The 18,983-nt window shown below is 37.6% G+C and overlaps 1 protein-coding gene across 3 annotated transcripts in view; it reads left to right on the top strand.

Annotated features, from left to right (window-relative positions):
* PTPN2 (protein tyrosine phosphatase non-receptor type 2) overlaps positions 1-18,983 on the top strand; it is a 90,747-nt gene that overhangs the window by 49,488 nt on the left and 22,276 nt on the right. For all 3 annotated transcript variants that reach the window (XM_019711366.2, XM_019711365.2, XM_074340405.1), the window contains 2 exons: positions 9,405-9,503; positions 12,390-12,527. In XM_019711366.2, coding sequence (XP_019566925.1) covers positions 9,405-9,503; positions 12,390-12,527 — 237 coding nt within the window. The remainder of the gene's footprint in view (positions 1-9,404; positions 9,504-12,389; positions 12,528-18,983) is intronic.

The following is an 18,983-nucleotide window of genomic DNA, read 5'->3' as shown; positions in this document are numbered from 1 at the left end:
CCCCTCCCTCCCCTCCTAGAGCTTGCCCCGCCCCCACCTGCCCGGTGCTAGAAGCGAAACAGTAGCAGTGTCAGATCAAAACAACAGAAAATTTGCTGTTTTGAGATCTGTGGCCCACAGACACAAATTCACAGCCCAACTAGTTCCAGCAAAGGGGAGAGAGCAGTGGAAGCACGACCGGCTGTGGTGGTGGTCGCCGCCATTGCTCTGGGCCACCTCTCACAACTCACCCCGCCCCTGACCCCACCTATTTGGGCGGATCCCTGCAGGAGTAAACAGAACTGCTGAAATATACGGGCTCTGAATCAGCAGCTGGAAGAGCTTTCGAACATCAAAAGCTCTCCGCATACCCACCGGGACACTGCGCCCTGTGACCTAGACGAACTTAACAGAGGAGAAGCCCGTCTCCCAGGGAATCCCCCCATTGCATGAGAAGTTGGAATAGTGCAGAGAAAACATAGCACTACTGTGTGGGAGAAGAAAAATAAGTTGCAGTTGGAGAAATAATAAAACATTCTACCAACAAGTACTGGCAAACAAAAGAAAGACCGCTTTCTATCAACCTGTTGCAGAAGTCACTCCTGTAGATGTCTAGGAAGAGAAATAGTAAACCAGTAATCGCCATGAATAACCAAGGCAACAAGATAGCTCAGAAAGAAAGTGAAAAATCTCCAGAGAAGGCACTTAAAGATACAGAAATATGTGACTTAAATGACAGAGAATTCAAGATTGCAGTTCTGAAAAAACTCAACGAGATACAAGAAAACACAGATAGGTAGTTAAAGGAACTCAGAAACTCAATCAAAGAACAGCATGAGCATTTTACGAAAGAGATTGAAATCTTCAAAAAGAACCAAATAGAATTTCTGGAAATTAAGAACTCAATAGAAGAAATTAAGAATGAAATAACCAGCTTAGGTAGTAGAGTTGACCAGATGGAGCAAAGAATCAGTGACATCGAAGATAGAAACCTGGAAATGACACAAATTGAAGAAGAAAGAGACTTGAGACTTAAAAGAAATGAAAGAACTCTACAAGAACTTTCTGACTCCATCAGAAAGAGCAATATAAGAATAATGGGCATACCAGAAGGAGAAGAAAGAGAGAGGGAACAGAGAATATATTCAAACAAATTGTCGATGAGAACTTCCCAAATTTGTGGACAGAACTGGACCCTCGAATCCAAGAAGCAAATAGAACACCTAGTTACCTCAATCCCAACAGACCTTCTCCAAGGCACATTGTATTGAAGCTGTCTAAAATCAACGACAAAGAAAGAATCCTCAAGGCAGCCAGGGAAAAGAAGACGGTAACTTACAAAGGAAAGCCCATTAGATTATCATCAGATTTTTCAGCAGAAACTCTACAAGCCAGGAGGGAGTGGAACCAAATATTCAAACTATTGAAAGAGAGAAACCATGAGCCAAGAATAATATATCCAGCAAAGATATCCTTTAGATATGAAGGAGGAATAAAGACCTTTCCAGACATACAGAAGCTGAGGGAATTTTCTAATACACGACCTGCACTACAAGAAATACTAAAGGAGGCTATTCGACCACCATCAACAGGGACAATTTGTGGCAAACAAAACTCAAAAGGGGAGAGTAAAGGCCTGAACCGAATATGGGAATGGAGAAAGTAAGCGTGCTGAAGAAAATGGAATACTCTAAATATCAAACTTTCTTTTACATAAACTTAAGGGTAACCACTCAAAATAAATCCAGAATTGAAATATATACTGAAATAAAAGAAGAAACAGAGGGAAACATCATAGAATACCACCACACAGAAATAATAGACAACAAAAAGGCAAAGAAACAATGGAGACACAACCTTACCAGAAAACTAAAGATAGAATGACAGGAAATCCTCACATATCAATAATCACCCTAAATGTAAATGGACTGAACTCACCAATAAAAAGGCACAGAGTAGCAGATTGGATCAAAAAACTAAACCCAACCATATGCTGTCTCCAAGAGACACATCTCAGCTACAAGGACAAGCATAGACTCAAAGTGAAAGGGTGGAAATTGACACTCCAAGCAAATGGTACCCAGAGAAAATCAGGTGTAGCCATAATGATATCAGATGAAACAGACTTCAAGGTGAAAAAGATAACAAGAGACAAAGATGGACATTTCATAATGGTGAAGGGACTGTACAACAAGAAGACATAACAGTCATCAATATTTATGCCCCCAATCAGGGAGCACAAATACACCAAGCAACTACTAACAGAACTAAAGGGAGAAATTGACCAAAACACAATTATACTAGGGGACTTAAATACATCATTGACAGCTATGGATAGATCATCCAAACAGAAAATAAATAACGAAATAGTAGCCCTAAATGACACATTAGATGAAATGGACATAATTGACATTTATAGAGCACTTCATCCTAAAACATCAGACTATACATTCTTTTCTAGTGTACATGGAACATTCTCAAGGATAGACCATATATTGGGACATAAAATCAGTCTCAACAAATTTAAGAAGATTGAAATCATACCATGCATATTCTCTGATCACAAGGCTTTGAAATTGGATATCAACTGTAAAAAGAAAGCGGGAAAAACACAAATACATGGAGACTAAACAACATACTTTTAAAGAAGGACTGGGTCAAAGAAGAAATTAGAGGAGAGATCAAAAGATACATAGAAACAAATGACAATGAAAATACATCCTACCAAAATTTTTGGGATGCAGCGAAAGCAGTTTTAAGAGGGAAATTTATCTCATTACAGGCCTATCTCAAGAAACAAGAAAACTCCCAAATAAATAACCTCATGTTACACCTTAAAGAACTAGAAAAAGAAGAACAAGTAAAACCCAAGGTCAGCAGAAGAAAGGAAATAACAAAAATTAGAGCAGAACTAAATGAAATAGAGAACAAAAAGACAATAGAAAGAATTAATATGACAAAGAGCTGGTTCTTTGAAAAGATTAACAAAATTGACAAACCCTTGGCTAGACTTACTAAGATAACAAGAGAGAAGACACTGATTAACAAAATCAGAAACGTAAAAGGGGAAGTTATCACGGACACCACAGAAATACAAAGGATCATCCAAGAATACTATGAAGGACTATATGTCACCAAATTCAACAACCTAGAACAAATGGACAAGTTCTTAGAAACATATAGCCTTCCAAGGCTGAACCATGAAGAACTGGCAAATCTAAACAGACCGATCACCAGTAACGAAATTGAATCAGTCATCCAAAACCTTCCCAAAAGCAAAAGTCCGGGACCAGATGGCTTCACTAGTGAATTCTACCAAACCTTCAAAGAGGATCTAGTGCCAATCCTGCATAAACTCTTCCAAAAAATTGAAGAAGAGACAGTACTCCCTAACTCATTCTATGAGGCCAACATTACCCTGATACCAAAACCTGGTAAGGACAGCACAAAAAAGAAAACTACAGACCAATATCTCTAATGAATACCTATGCAAAAATCCTAAATAAAATTCTAGCAAATCGAATACAACAATGCATTAAAAAGATTATTCATCACGACCAAGTGGGGTTCATCCTCAGGGCACAAGGATGGTTCAACATCCGCAAATGCATCAATGTGATACATCACATAAACAAAATAAAGGACAAAAATCATATGATTATATCAATTGATGCAGAAAAAGCATTTGACAAGATACAACATCCATTTATGATTAAAACACTTAATAAAATGGGTATAGAAGGAAAATACCTTAACATAATAAAGGCCATATATGAGAAGCCCTCTGCTAATCTCATAATTAATGGAGAAAACTGAAGCCCTTTGCTCTACGTTCAGGAACACGACAGGGATGTCCCCTATCACCTCTGCTTTTCAACATAGTGTTGGAAGTCCTTGCCAGAGCAATCAGGCAAGAGAAAGAAATAAAAGGCATCCAAATTGGGAATGAAGAAGTTAAATTATCACTCTTTGCAGATGACATGATGCTATATATAGAAAACCCTAAAGACTCCACCAAAAAGCTATTAGAAACAATCAACGAATACAGTAAAGTTGCCGGCTACAAAATCAACGCACAAAAGTCCATTGCCTTCCTATATACTAACAATGAAATCTCAGAAAAAGAAATACAAAAACAATTCCTTTTGCAATTGCAGCAAAAAGAATAAAATACCTAGGAATAAACTTAACCAAGGATGTGAAAGACCTATATGCTGAAAACTATAAGACATTTTTGAAAGAAATTGAAGAAGACACAAAGAAATGGAAAGACATTCCGTGCTCATGGATTGGAAGAATCAACATAGTTAAAATGGCCATATTACCCAAAGCAATATACAGATTCAATGCAATCCCCATCAAAATCCCAATGGCATATTTTAAAGAAATAGAACAAAAATCATCAGATTTGTTTGGAACCACAAAAGACCCCGAATAGCCAAAGCAATCTTAAGGAAAAAGAACAATAATGGAGGTATCACACTTCCTGACTTTGGCTTGTACTACAGGGCTACAATAATCAAAACAGCATGGTATTGGCAGAAAAACAGACACATAGACCAATGGAATAGAATTGAGAACCCAGAAATAAAACCACATAAATATGGACAGATAATTTTGACAAAGAAGCTAAAACATACAATGGAGCAAAGACAGCCTCTTCAATAAATGGTGCTGGGAGAATTGGATAGCCACGTGCAAAAGAATGAAACTGGACTGCTATTTGTCACCATGTACCAAAGTTAATTCAAAATGGATCAAAGACTTAAGCATAAGACCTGACACAATAAACTGCATAGAAGAAAACATAGGTACTAAACTTATGGACCTTGGGTTCAAAGAGCATTTTATGAACTTGACTCCAAAGGCAATGGAAGTAAAAGCTAAAATAAACGAATGGGACTATATGAAACTTAAAAGCTTCTGCACAGCAAAAGAAACCATTGACAAAATAAAGAGGCCACCAACTGAATGGGAGAAGATTTTTGCAAACAGTGCCTCCGATAAGGGCTAGTATCCAGAATATACAAGGAACTCATGCAACTCAACAACAAAAAACAAACAACCCAATTGAAAAATGGGCAGAGGACTTGAAGAGACATTTCTCCAAAGAGGACATACAAATGGCAAATAGACATATGAAAAATGCTCAACATCACTAATCATCAGAGAAATGCAAATCAAAACCACAATGAGATATCACCTCACCCCAGTCAGAATGGCTATCATCAACAAGACAAACAATAACAAATGTTGGAGAGGCTGTGGAGAAAAAGGAACCCTCATACACTGTTGGTGGGAATGCAGACTGGTGCAGCCGTTATGGAAGGCAGTGTGGAGGTTTCTCAAAGAATTACGAATAGAATTGCCATATGACCCAGCAATCCCTCTTCTGGGTATCTACCCAAAAAATCTGAAAACATTTAGAGATAAAGACACGTGTGCTCCAATGTTCATTGCAGCTTTGTTTACGGTGGCCAAGACATGGAAACAACCAAAATGTCCTTCGATAGATGAATGGATAAAGAAGTTGTGGTATATATACACAATGGAATACTATTCGCAGTAAGAAAAGATGATATAGGAACATTTGTGACAACATGGATGGATCTTGAGAGAGTAATGCTGAGCGAAACAAGTCAGACAGAAAAAGCAGAGAACCATGTGATTTCACTGATATGTGGTATATAAACCAATAACAACAAAAGAACAAGACATACAAATGAGAAACAGAAACTCATAGACACAGACAATAGTTTAGTGGTTGCCAGAGGGTAAGGGGGGCGGGGGGTGGCGGGTGGGAGATGAGGGTAAGGGGGATCGAATATATGGTGATGGAAGGAGAACTGACTCTGGGTGATGAACACACAATGGGATTTATAGATGATGTAATACAGAATTGTACACCTGAAATCTATGTAATTTTACTAACAATTGTCACCCCAATAAATTTAATTAAAAAAAAAAAAAATCTTCAATGTTTTTAGTAATTAGGGAATATAAATTTAAACCATCAATGAGTTATCACCTGTTAGAACAGCAGAGACTTAAAAGTTTATAATACTCACTGGTCAGATATGTACAGACATAAAGATATATGTGAGGGTGCTTATTTTAATAGCATAGGACAAGAAATAATAGGACTGAAATGGTCCGTAAGGGACTGGCTAAATAAATTATACGTATACCATTAATACTGGTTGTTTTTGGGAACTGGGAATAGAGACTTAATTTGCCATTTGCTGCCTTTTTGTAATATTTGAAGTTTTTCTTAAGAGCATTAATGATGTTTTTAATAAACCCCATTTTTAGAGTAAAAAAATGTACTTTCTATTTGGAAAAACTATAATGTTAAAAAACAGAAAAGAATTAAAAAGAAAAGAATAATTATTCTAGATCTTTATCAGAACCCTTTCTATTTTTTTTTCCTGCTCTCATTTAGTGTTTTTTCATTGTTTTTTTCCCGTCATCTTAGTCCTTAAAAATGTAGGTGTTTCTCAAGATTCTGGTTTCGGGTTTTTTTAATCCCCTTCCAGTCTACACTCATGACTTCAGCTCTCTGGAACTATATTTTGAACCTTTGTGTTTTAAGAGGGAGTGATGCAAACTTTGGAATTACAGTATCCTCAAATCCTGGTCCCACTACTTCACTGGATATTCATTCATCAGATTTATTGAGTATTTACTTTGTGGCAGGCATTGTTCAAATAAAACAGGCGTTAATAAAAATCCTGCCATTATAAACTTTATATCCTAGTGGGAAGTAAAATTAATAACTGCAAACAATTTTGTAACCTTTTCTTGTATTTTACATGTTTCCTATAGTTTCAGCCTTATGATAACCTTCTGTGGTAAATACTGTTACTATCTGTATGTTATACGTGGGGAATCATCTGAGGAGATGCAGGGATATTAAATAACTTTACCAAGGTCCTACAAGTCAGATGAGGCCTGAATTTGAAGCCACAGTCTCCACAGGATTCATGGTTTATGCTCTTAATCATTCAATTCCATTACCTTAAAATTGCTATGTGACCTTGGACAAGTTACTTAACTCCTCAATCCTATGTCTGTATTAGTGCAATATATATGTTACCTATAGAACAATGTTGAGAGTAACTCGTATAGTGCCTGTTGCTATGGTAAGCACTCCATGGATTATTTGTTGTGACATTTGTTACTGCTTTTTATTAGTAGCAGTAATAATGTTATTAATGTTAATAATATTCCTTTTATAAAACACTGCAAATCCCATCACGATAAGGAAAATGCCTGATTAATACCCTGATGATTGTGTTTAAACCTCCTGTCGCAGTTGGTCTGTTTCTTTGTGTTCTGACAGAACCCCTTCACTTATTTCGAGCATGAGACCTCAGAAACCTATCTTTAGCTTTTTGCCCCACTTCTTCCACCTCCCCCAGGCTGAGACAGTCGGTCGCCAGTTGTTGATGAGCCACTCACAGCGGGTCCACCGCTCATGACGGCACACGGTAGCCCATAGCACCTCACGCTGGCTGCCAGCCACAGCTGCTCACGCTCGCCCATGGCAGCACTCAGCAGCCCTCGGCAGCCCTGCTCCAGGGAGAGCTGTTGTTCACAATCTTAGCTGTAGAGGGCGCAGCTCACTGGCCCATGTGGGAATCGAACCGGCGACCTTGACTCTAGGAGCGCAGTGTTCCAACTGCCTGAGCCATTGGGCTGGCCCCGGCTTTTCTGAATTCCTCCCCTATATTTTCCAGGTCTCTACTGGATATTTTTACCCCAGATGACCCAATGACATTACAAATTTCACATTTTCTTTAACTCTTGTTTTTGTTTTTGTTTTCTTTTTACTTTTTTTTGGTTAACCTATTTTTACCAAGTTTTTTTTTTTCACACTCATTTTTCTATTTTTTTTCATCTGGGTTAAAGTTATTCTTATTATCTACCAAACCCTTTGCTTTCTTTTGCTGTCCCTGCCCTTTTTCAGATCTCTGTTAAATTTTATGTGTACTAATACAGCAGTTTTGTAACTTATTTCCTTGCCCATCAATCCATCTTTAACAATGCCACTAGAATTGTTTTTATAACACACAAATTTAATCATATCACTTTACTTCTTAAATAAAGTTTAGTGAGTGTTTCCTGAATTGAAGACCCATCACACTCTACAGGTGTAGTTTTCTATTGCATACTTCCACTTCGCTCTCACCAATCTATTTGTCTTTTCTGGGATGTGCCTTAAACTTGCATGTGACTTGCTGTGGGGACAGAGCCAGGAGTGCAGTTTCCAGACTCTTTGCCTCACGTGGAAAGGTGCTGGCTCAGGTAGTAAATGGCCATCAACTGTGATTGGATGGCCATCAGCTGTGGCTAGTTGGCCGTCAGCTGTAACCAGTGAGCCATTGGCCACTAATATAACTGCTGTGGCTACACTAGCAGCAAATGGGGGATAGCAAGAAGATGGTGGCTGAGCTAGCAGGAGCGGATTGCAGTTAGCATGGCAGAGTGCGGGTTGTGGATTGCAGAGAAGTGGACAGCAGGTTGTGGATAGTGTGGCTCCTGTTTCCTATGTCTCCAACCCAGCCGCCAGCGAGAATATAGTGGTATGACTCCCCTATTTATGGCTCCGTGGATGTTCCTTTTTGGCCTCACCGTATCCTGCGTTCTTGTGTGGGGAGTGGGAGCTGAGACGCCGCCTGACGCCCTGCATGACACCTGCTATGCTTAGAATGGCCCTGACCTCCTTCTCACCCTTCTCCTACCTGTCCCTGTGTCAGTGCCCTCCTCATATTAAGACTTTGCTGTAATAGCCTTCTTACTCCCAAAGATCTGATGGTTTACCCCTTACTCTTGTGGCACTGATGTGTTTCAGTTTAAGTGGAAGGAAGAGCTGAGAGATAAACCCTGGGCCCCTTTTAGAACCATTAACAGAAAATGGGGTGGCAGGGGCAGGGTGGTAGAGCACGTGCACACACAACAAGGAGTGATTTCACAGGTGAATGGATACATCCATTTTTTTTAGCTGAAACAAAACGTATTCACTTTACTAAGGATTTATTCATTGCTCTTTTGTTTTGTAAGTGGATCAAGCAGTAGATAATACATGTTGAGTGAGAACAGTATCCTCAAACATTAGGTTGCAGTTTCTCTGGATTCCCAGTAGATGTCTAGTATTTTCATTCCCCAGCCCTCAACTCTGAAAGCCACCTGATGGCCTGAAAAATTCCTTTTCTGCCTAAGTAAATAAAAGTCGGTTTTAATCATTTATAACTGATAATCCTAACTAATACAGACATATTTTTTAATCAAGTGGATTTAAAGTCTTAATTTACTTACTATGATCCAATACATTGTTCTCAAACCAGAAGTATACTTGAAGGAATTTTCCTTGAGTTTTACTCCATACCCTTTCTCTTACCTACTTTTTCTTTGCTGTTTTACAGGGTCCACTTCCTAATACAGCTTGTCATTTCTGGCTCATGGTTTGGCAGCAAAAGACCAAAGCAGTTGTCATGCTAAACCGAGTTGTAGAGAAAGAATCGGTGAGTAAGACTTAATGTTTGCATCTTACTGTACTGCTTGTGATCATTAGCTCATAAATGTTTTCATATTTCTTTTGGGATATTCATTCATTAGTTTTGACCTGTAATTACTAAAGGCTAGTAGTGGTCAGGGTGTTTCTGACCCAAAGAACTAATGTATCCTTTTTCCATTATTACCTTAAATATTTAAGTAACAGTTGCAGACCACTACCCTCCAAGATATAAATATGATGGAACTAATACTGACAAGTAGTGATACACTGACATTTCGAGCCCCTAAGCTTTGTTAGAATCCTTACAATTTATTATTATAAAAATAGTCTTGGAAATTTTGTAAAATATCAGTGACATGATTTTTTAATCTTTAGAAATTATCATTGGCTCTTCAGTCATTAGACAGTAAGTATAGGAAAAATTTTGAAATTTGAAGTATAATCTAAACAGTGTTAATTAGTGGTATAACTTTGGTTAAGTCTTAACTTCTGTAGCTTTAGGTTCCTTTTCTGTCAAACAAGCAAATTGGAAAGGATTATCATTAAAGTCTCTTTCAGCCTTAAGATCTTGGATTGTTCTTCTTCAGATTCCTGATTTTTACTTTTCTTTAAATTTATAGTTGCTGGTTTTTAATGGTGATGAAATTTTTCCCATTTATTTCTAATCTGAAGTGGTAGTAATGTACCAGAATGTCCAACAGTCTTTTACAGTTTTTCATGGTTTCCAGTATGATTTAAAAATTAAGTGATGATGACATTGTCAGTTTGAACAGTTTCAGCAGCATTGCAAACTAGATGATTTTTCTAAGTTTCACCCCTCACTTTGGAATATTATTACTGTATTAATAAGATAAGATTGCCACCAGAAACTAGAGTGGCTGGATCTAGATGCTTAATAAGATTCACGTTTTAATTATTTTGGGCTGATTACTTTATAGGTGGTGGTGTGTTTATCAGGAGCCCTATGATGATCTTTCTCTTTATGATGTTAGCCATTGTTCGTCAGTCCTTAGTTCCTTAATTAATTAGGGGTTACAAAATAGTGATATTTCAGTTTTATCATTCCTTCTTGAGATTTTGTTGGACCATATCTACAAAAAAATTTCCCAGTCTAGTTAGTTGACCACTTTTATAAAAAAAGCGGTTTTCAAAACAGGGCTTATTCCCTAGTGTCCTCAACAGGTGATCAATTAAGTTTCTTTGGTGTCGGAGAGGGATATGAGGGGATCAATTATTATGAACTCATAGATTTAAACATACTTTTTGTTTTCACTCCATTGTAGTTACTATCCTTATTAGTAGTCAAATTGTCCCTACATTAGCTAGCAGGAATCTCTTCAAGTTGGACCCAAAGTCCTTTTAACACAAACCTGAGAGTCTTTAATAGCATCTTCTATCTGGAATAACTACATAATGAGGGCTCATCTTAAACTCTTCATAAAATCAGCCATTTCTTTAAGGAAGCTGGCTACTGGATTGGTCATTGTTTTTATAGTTTTTCAGTAAACAGAGCTAGGAAAAAATATGTTTGTGTGTTAAAATAATGATACCTCAAGAGTTCATACTGGTATTTCCAATTCAAAGTCAAATGAACATCTTATTTCCTTTATAAATGACTTGTTCTTTTCACCTAGGCTACCTAAAGGATTTTTTTCCCTTCAAATTCCATTAATTTTACCCAAATATGTCTTAGTGTTGGTCACTTGGGGTGAGTTTTGCCAGGTGCTTAGTGTACTCTTTCAACATGTTATTTCAAATATTTTTTTCTTTTTTAAAGAAAAATTTATTGAATCATACTTTTAATATTTATTTTGTTCCCTTGCATGTTTGGTATTCTTTGCCTTCTCCTATTTATACATATGCTAGATTTTCTTTGCCTATTTTTATATTTGTCACAATGTCTTCCTAATCCTATTTGTCACTGTCTTCATTTCTTTTTTAAAAAAATTACCTCCTTTTCCTCTTTTTCTGTTAAGGCATTATCCTGTTTATTACTGCCTCTGTTCTCTAATTAGTCTTTTCTGAAATGATGTGTTTTCTTATTTCTAATTCATTTCTGTCTTCTATCCCTTCATTTCTGAGTTGCTCTGATCTCATTTATGCTTTCACTTCTTGCATCATTTTTGAAATGTCTTAACACCTTTTGAAGTAGTAGCTCATAGTATTCATTTGTTGTAGAGCTATATGTGTTGTTTGTTATTTGTAGCCATTTGTGATTTAGAAAAGGAGAAATGGCCATATTTTACAAGCATCTTTTTTTGGTGTTTTTTCCTAATAAAATGACTTTAATTTACCATGCCTCAGTCTGCTGGCTTCATAATTTGTCTTTTGGGAATATGCATTTATTGTCACAAATATGTATTTCATGTCAGTAGTTCGGCCACAATGTAACAACTCTAGGTAAAGGGGACTTATCTTCTGGTTCTTTCCACTGCCTTAATTTTAGTAAGTAAATATGCAGGTTATTTCTAGATATATAATATTTAGTAGCAGACTCACAGGTATTTATGGAAAATACTTGTAAAATAAAGCCTTTTCAATACTGTTTGAAGATAAGATTCGTGCAAGAGTTTGATACTTTTGGAAACAGTGAATGTCAGCATGATATTAAAATATAGGTTATCATGCTTTAGAGATGACAAATTCATTTTTACTTTATGAACATATCTGTATATGGCTTTTTTAGTGTATAAGTTACAGGAACATTTCACAAAACTGCTTTTATAGAATGTCAATATAATTAAAATAAACATCAAATATGGTGTGACTGTTCTTAGATTTGGGTAGTTGAAAAAAAATAGCATGTATATGTGGTTTGTTTGTTTTTTTTCCAACTTTTTATGGTTTCATAATGTCTATATACTAAAAAAAAAATACATATTCTTAAATTTAGGTTAAATGTGCACAGTACTGGCCAACAAAAGACGACCGAGAGATGCTGTTTAAAGAAACAGGATTCAGTGTGAAGTTCTTGTCAGAAGATGTGAAGTCATATTATACAGTACATCTACTGCAATTAGAAAATATAAATGTAAGAATTTTCATGCCCAAAAGATTGGACTTTATATGATGATTTTAAGAATTACTCTGTTATTAGATTGTTTTTTAAAATTACAGTTGACATACAGTATTATATTACTTTCAGGTGTTCTTTGTTTCTAAGTTTGAAGTTTAGGGCAGCTTATACATTTTGATAATATACAATAGTATGTAGTCATAACCATTTGTTTTTAGATTGTGTTCCTCTTTGAGGTAGCTCTCTAAGGCCTCTCAGGAAATCCTAAAAATTAAGAATATTAAAGTTTAGGTTGAAATTTAAGATTGAAAATAATTTATTAAAATTGAGGATTACGAGAGATGGCTTTAGAATCAGGCCTACCTGGAATCAAATCCCAGCTCTGCTACATAGTAGAAGTGTCCTTGGGATCGGTTGCTCAACCTCCCTAAGCCTGTCCTCATCTGTAAAATGGAGATAATACCTTGTGGAGATCAAATGAAGAGTGTCTGCAAAGCACCTGAGGGCGAGGAAGGACCCAATAAACAACAGTTCCTGGTACTTAACCACTGTTCAGAGTAGCAAGCTGGTTAAGAAAATAACTTACTGGAATGTTGTTAATTCAAGTTATTCACCACACAGAAATTTGTCCTTATTGAATTGGGGAAAATGGTGCGTATGGTCTCACGAACATATAGTTGAATTTTCTCCAGAAATGTAAGAACTGTGCTTTGATACTTGGTTGAGATACATGTACGTGTTGTTAATCTGGGGGTAAAGACATTTCTCTCCTTTACCTCTTTTGCCTTCTTTATGTTGTAATTAGAATAACTAGAAAATATGAAATGAGAGTGATACTGAAATGCTACTAGAAACTAGGAAAACTAGAAAATAGGAAAATGTTTGTTTGCCAAAACATGGCTTTAGGTATGGAATGCATCTAGTCTATAAAGCAAGATAACTGTTTTAGTTAACCATTAAGTAGATTAAGCGATTAATATGATTATTAATTTAAAAAAAGCTCTATAGAGAACAGAAGGGATATACATAAAAGTACTTTTTAGATCTGTAGAATTATCTTTTATGGCTGATCTCTTGGAACACCTCTGTTTTTATTGCCTGCTGTAAGCACAGGTGCATACTAGGTGCTTAAGATCTAGCTTCCCATGACCTCCATAATTAAGCTTATTATGTGATCTCTTTAGGTCATCTAAGAAGGCCTAGGGTTGGGAATTATAATGCTTAGAGTTACGTATAAATTTTCCTTAACTGTGTTTTATCTGCACCAACTGTTCATTTACATAAGTCTTAAGCTGCACTGAGCTACATCACCAGCTATTTGATACTGGATTTACATTGCTTATTCCCAGAAATAGAACTGCATTTTCATAAAATTCTCATGGTTCTCTGAATCATCTTCTCTTGGTATTTATCCCAGGTACCTCATCTACTTACAGCCTTAAAATTGATTTAGATGGAGAAGGGCATAGATGTTTTTCTGTTTCCGAAACCTAATTGAGAATTGATTATACCTCAAATAATAATGAAATAGAATGATTTCTGTATTTTGTTTATCAGTTTGCAAAGCACTTTTTTTAAAAACAAATAATGGATCTTTTTTTTTAAGTTTTTTGTTTTTTTTTTAATTGAGGAAGGGGAACAGGACTTTATTGGGGAACAGTGTGTACTTCCAGGCCTTTTTTTTTTTTTCCCCCAAGTCAAGTTGTTGTCCTTTCAGTCTTAGTTGTGGAGGGCACAACTCAGCTCCAGGTCCAGTTGCCGTTTTCTAGTTGCAGGGGGCACAGCCCACCATCCCTTGCTGGAGTCGAACCGGCAACCTTGTGGTTGAGAAGACTCATTCCAGCCATCTGAGCCATCCGGGAGCTCAGCAGCAGCTCAGCTCAAGGTGCCCTGTTCAATCTTAGTTGCAGGGGGTGGAGCCCACCATCCCTTGCGGGACTCGAGGGATTGAACTGGCAACCTTGTGGTTGAGAGCCCACTGGCCCATGTGGGAATCGAACCGGCAGCCTTCAGAGTTAGGAGCACGGAGCTCTAACCGCCTGAGCCACCGGGCCTGCCCCTGCAAAGCACTTTTCACATACATATCATTTGACCCACAGTCTTCATCACCATATATTTGATCCCCTTTACCCACATCTACCACTCCCCTCCTCACTTAGATTTTTGGTTCTAAAGCATCTTTTTGAAACTGAGGTCACCATGTGAGCTGGCCAACCAGTATGTTTTAGTTTCTAGTAGCTGTGTAATTTCTTACTGGCCTGAGTTCAGAGTCTACCATAATTAAATAGCAACAGTTTATTTATGTTTTACTTTACAATCTTTAGGAAGAACTAGAAATGTTAGAAGAATAAAGTAGCATTTCAGTATGAGAGTCAGAATTCCATTTGGTTAAATATTTAGACTCTGGAACCAGATTGCTTGAGTTTAAATCACAGCTCTACCACTCCTGGCTGTGCGAATGGTCCCATTACTTAACCTCTGTGCCTTAATTTTCTCATCTACAAAGTGAGGGTAATGATGTACCTACCTCATAGGGTTGTTACTAGGATCAAGTGAATTAATACTATAACAGTGCTTACGACTAAATGCAGGATCCACAATTATTAGCTTTAGTTGTCTATATCTGTTTCCTTTGTAATGTTAATAAATTGGGAAGGACTGCAAGAGCCAGGGCAATTGAAAATAACAAGTTGAGGGAGAAAGAAATAACAAGGAGAGAAGGTGATGATGAAGTAGGGAGTGATAGCCAACCTCACCTGCAGATCTTTGCTGGGATTCCTGAGCTGCAGAGAAGCAGTTGGCTTCTGAAGGAGTCTAGCTTGTATCTATTCACAGATCTAGGGCCAGAGCTGTCTGTGCAGACCCTGCTTTTTTACAGAATTTTTGTCTAATGGAGCAGTAAAACTACATACCAGCAGTCCTTTCTAGTGTCTTGATTAGAGCTAAGAGTTTGAACTTTTGCCCCTGAATGAAGAGATTCCATCTCTGCTTTTAAAGTGGCCCTTTATGTTTATCGAGTTCCAGGAATACTGTTGTAATGCTCACTGCTTTCTGTTTCTCTGTCCCTGTAGATATGCCCAAAACAGGATGAGTGCCTAATTATTATGAAGCTCAGCTGGGATTTGAGTCAATATAGCTTAAAGGGTTTATCCCACCTGGAATGTTGTCTCTTTATAGCCTACCCATCTTTCAGGTGCTACCACCTTGTGCCCCATTTCTTACTTAGGTCTTTCTTAATGTATCTGGGACACATTCATTTCTAACATGATATTCTCTCCATAATTTTAATTTTAACATTTTACTGACTTGTTCAATACTTACATATGTATATATTTTGACTCCATAACAAGATTTTCTACTCCTCATGGGCAGGGTCCTTACCTGTTGCTTTTGAACTCTCCTCTGCTGTTGCACTGAGTACATTGTTAATCACACTACACCTGGGTTATTCTAAAACACAGGCATGGTACGTCCACCATGCTTTTAAAAATCCTCCTGTGGCCAGTGCAGAAGTCTGTGACCCACCCCATCCTGGTCCTTTCCTCTGTGTCTGCCTCATCTCTTTCAGGCACTCAGGATTTGTTCTTGCTAAGAGACTTAGACTTTCTCAAGTAGGTTGTTCCTGGAGGGCCCATGCCTCTGTATATTGCTTTTTTCTTTGCTTAGAATGAAAGACCCATGCCTAGCTATTCCTGTCACTTTCCTCTCCAGATCTGGTGAGTTAATTAATCTTTTCAAAATAAATTACAGTAAGTAAACACTAAACATGGACAGCATAATGATCCTGGCAAAAATTAATTAGAGACTGAACTAAGTCAGTGACAATGAGGGTACAGATTTCATATATCAAATCTGTATTTAGGAGGTATGGTTGACAAATTTTGCTATTCTTCACGTGTAGAAGAAATAGTAAGTGAAGAGATTGAAAATGCAGAGTTTTACAACTGATTGGAGCTTATTCAGGGTGACAATAAAGGCCATTAGTGAGTATAATATTTTCAGAAATAGCTAGTGTCTGTTAAGCATTTATCATGTGCAAGCATATGTTAGGCACTTTACATTCATTATTTTATTCCTCACAATAACTTTATAAGGTTAGGACAATTTTTAACCCCATTTACAGATGACAAAATTGGGGCTTATGAATGTCTTTTGGAAACATAATCTTGGTAGCTTCTATATATGCCTAAAAGTGTAAAAATAATTAGGCCTGGAGGCATAAAGCTGTATAGGTTTTTATAATATTAGAAAATCTATACTCTTGTGTATATTGATGATAAAAATAATAGTTAACTTGAATGGCTTTAGACAGCATACACTTAAATTGCCATAAGCCTAACAACTCCCTGTTGTCTTATACCTACTCAACTCAGAGATTATCTTCTTGGCCTCCATATATAATGAGCTTTATATCCTTAGTCAAAGACTTTAAATTTAGAATTCTCCTTCAAAAATGTAAATGAGATTTTTGCCTTAAAAAGAACGGTGAACCACTGACATTTTGTGTAGAGTCTAGTATACATAATTGTTGTGTCCCGCACCACAAGGGTTGTGGGGAGAGAGGAGGGCGGCGCAGGGTTAAGAAAAGACAGTAGCTGAATAGAGTTAAGCAGGGCCGAATTGGGCCTACGCATTAGCTTTTATTAGGTGAGGATAAAGCTTATCAATCTCAAGATCTGTGAATCCTATACATCATAATAGGAAACTGATTCAAGCCAATCACCCTTGCCTGCAGACAGCTGAATGGTAAGTCCCAGGATGTATGTACTGCCCCAAGGGACAAAACTTTATACATATGAATAGATGGAGAGCACATCATTGAGTCTCTTCCCTTGCAGGATGTGGGAAGGAATGCAGCCACAGAGGCAGAGGCTCTCCTTAGCCAGGGGAACGTGGGGGGCTGTGCCCACCTCTATGAACCCCGTGGATTCTCCTGTTGGTCCTCACTCGACTGCACGGGGGCTTCAGTTGTGTCCCCCATGGGGAATTTTACTCATCATTGGCTGACCAGCCATCTTTCTGGGGCCAAACAGGGAGACATAAAGTGCAAACACAAAGGTGAAGCAAAGTCCCTGAAAGGATCCGTCTCACAGACTTCTCCTTGCTTTAGGGGCAGGTATGAGGAGACAGACAGGTAGGCTGCTGCGTGGCTACACATAATGCAACTTTTTGCAAAGAAACTTGGTAGGCATGTATGGAGCAGCTAGAGAAGGGGACAGCTATGCAATTGTGGATGTAACCTGGGTGTGTGTTGGCGTGAGGTGCAGCAGTGGGAAAGAGATGGGAGGTACCTATTGGGCATCACAGAAGGAGAACTCATGTGACTTAGGAGAAGGAAAGGGTGCTTCCACAGTTTTGAAATAAGGAGTTTGTCAAATATTGTAAAGTCTAAATGTGGAGCTTGTTTGGTATAAAGATGAATTTTGTTTTAGCTCTCCATCCTTGGGCAACCTTTTTTACCTCTCATTTTTTTTCCAGCATGAAAAAGAGGGAGCGGAGGTCCAATTATGTAAACATTTATTTTATACCGTAGAGTGAACATATGGCTCTTATTGCTTCATGTAGTCTTTTGGGAGTTACATGATTTTATGTTTTTAGTCTGTTCTGGTAGTGGAAGAAAAAGACTGTTTTTCAAAAATCTATTAATGAGGAAGACTGTATTATACAAATAGTCGTGAGTATTTCTGGGAACTGGCTTTGTGTATCCCAGACAGCGTGACCTGAATTTGAAAAAAATGAATAAACAAGGGACCACTAGTCTTGAGCCAAAATCATACAAGCAAAGAAAAAGCAAGCAATTGCTCAGGACTGTAGGGTAACCATAGGTTTTGAGCCAGGAGGTGATGCAATAATTGAGCATACAACCACAGAGGAATACTGGGCCACACCCTAAAGAGCGCACACAGCTCACATGCAAGCAGGGTCCTGGGGCCACCTCCCACTGGAATCTTAGACCCCATTTAAAGGAAAAGGAGACTTTGAGTTGACTGTACCTTTAAGCTAATCAAGAACCAGCCTCTTTATCCCATTCTTATCTTGGTATTATGTTGTTACCTGTCCACTTATGACTTTGTAAAGCCTTCTTAGTTTGGAATGTTTTATATATCTTTTTTTAACACAGTAAATTTAATTCCCTTTTTACATACAGTAAGATACAATCTGTTTGGTATATAGTTCTATGAGTTTTAACAGTGCATTCAGTTGTGTAACACCCCCCCTGCCATCAAGATATATAACAGTTCTAATACCACTAATCTCCATCCTTGTTTTCTCATGCTCTTTGTGTATAGTCATGTCTACTCCCTACTCCCAGATTGTCGAGTAAGTGCGATCATACAGTATGTATCTTTCAGAGACTGGCTTCTTTCACTTAGCATACTTAATTTGGAATTTAAAAGGAAATGTTTTGAAATATAGTCATCATAATGATCATTTCAATTAGTGATAGGGAAATCTCGTACCTTCAGTGTA

The sequence above is a fragment of the Rhinolophus sinicus genome, linkage group LG09 (genome assembly GCF_036562045.2).
Source record: "Rhinolophus sinicus isolate RSC01 linkage group LG09, ASM3656204v1, whole genome shotgun sequence".
Lineage (NCBI taxonomy): Eukaryota > Metazoa > Chordata > Mammalia > Chiroptera > Rhinolophidae > Rhinolophus > Rhinolophus sinicus.
Note: the sequence above shows the minus strand (reverse complement) of the source record. Positions and strands in the feature narration are given on the sequence as shown.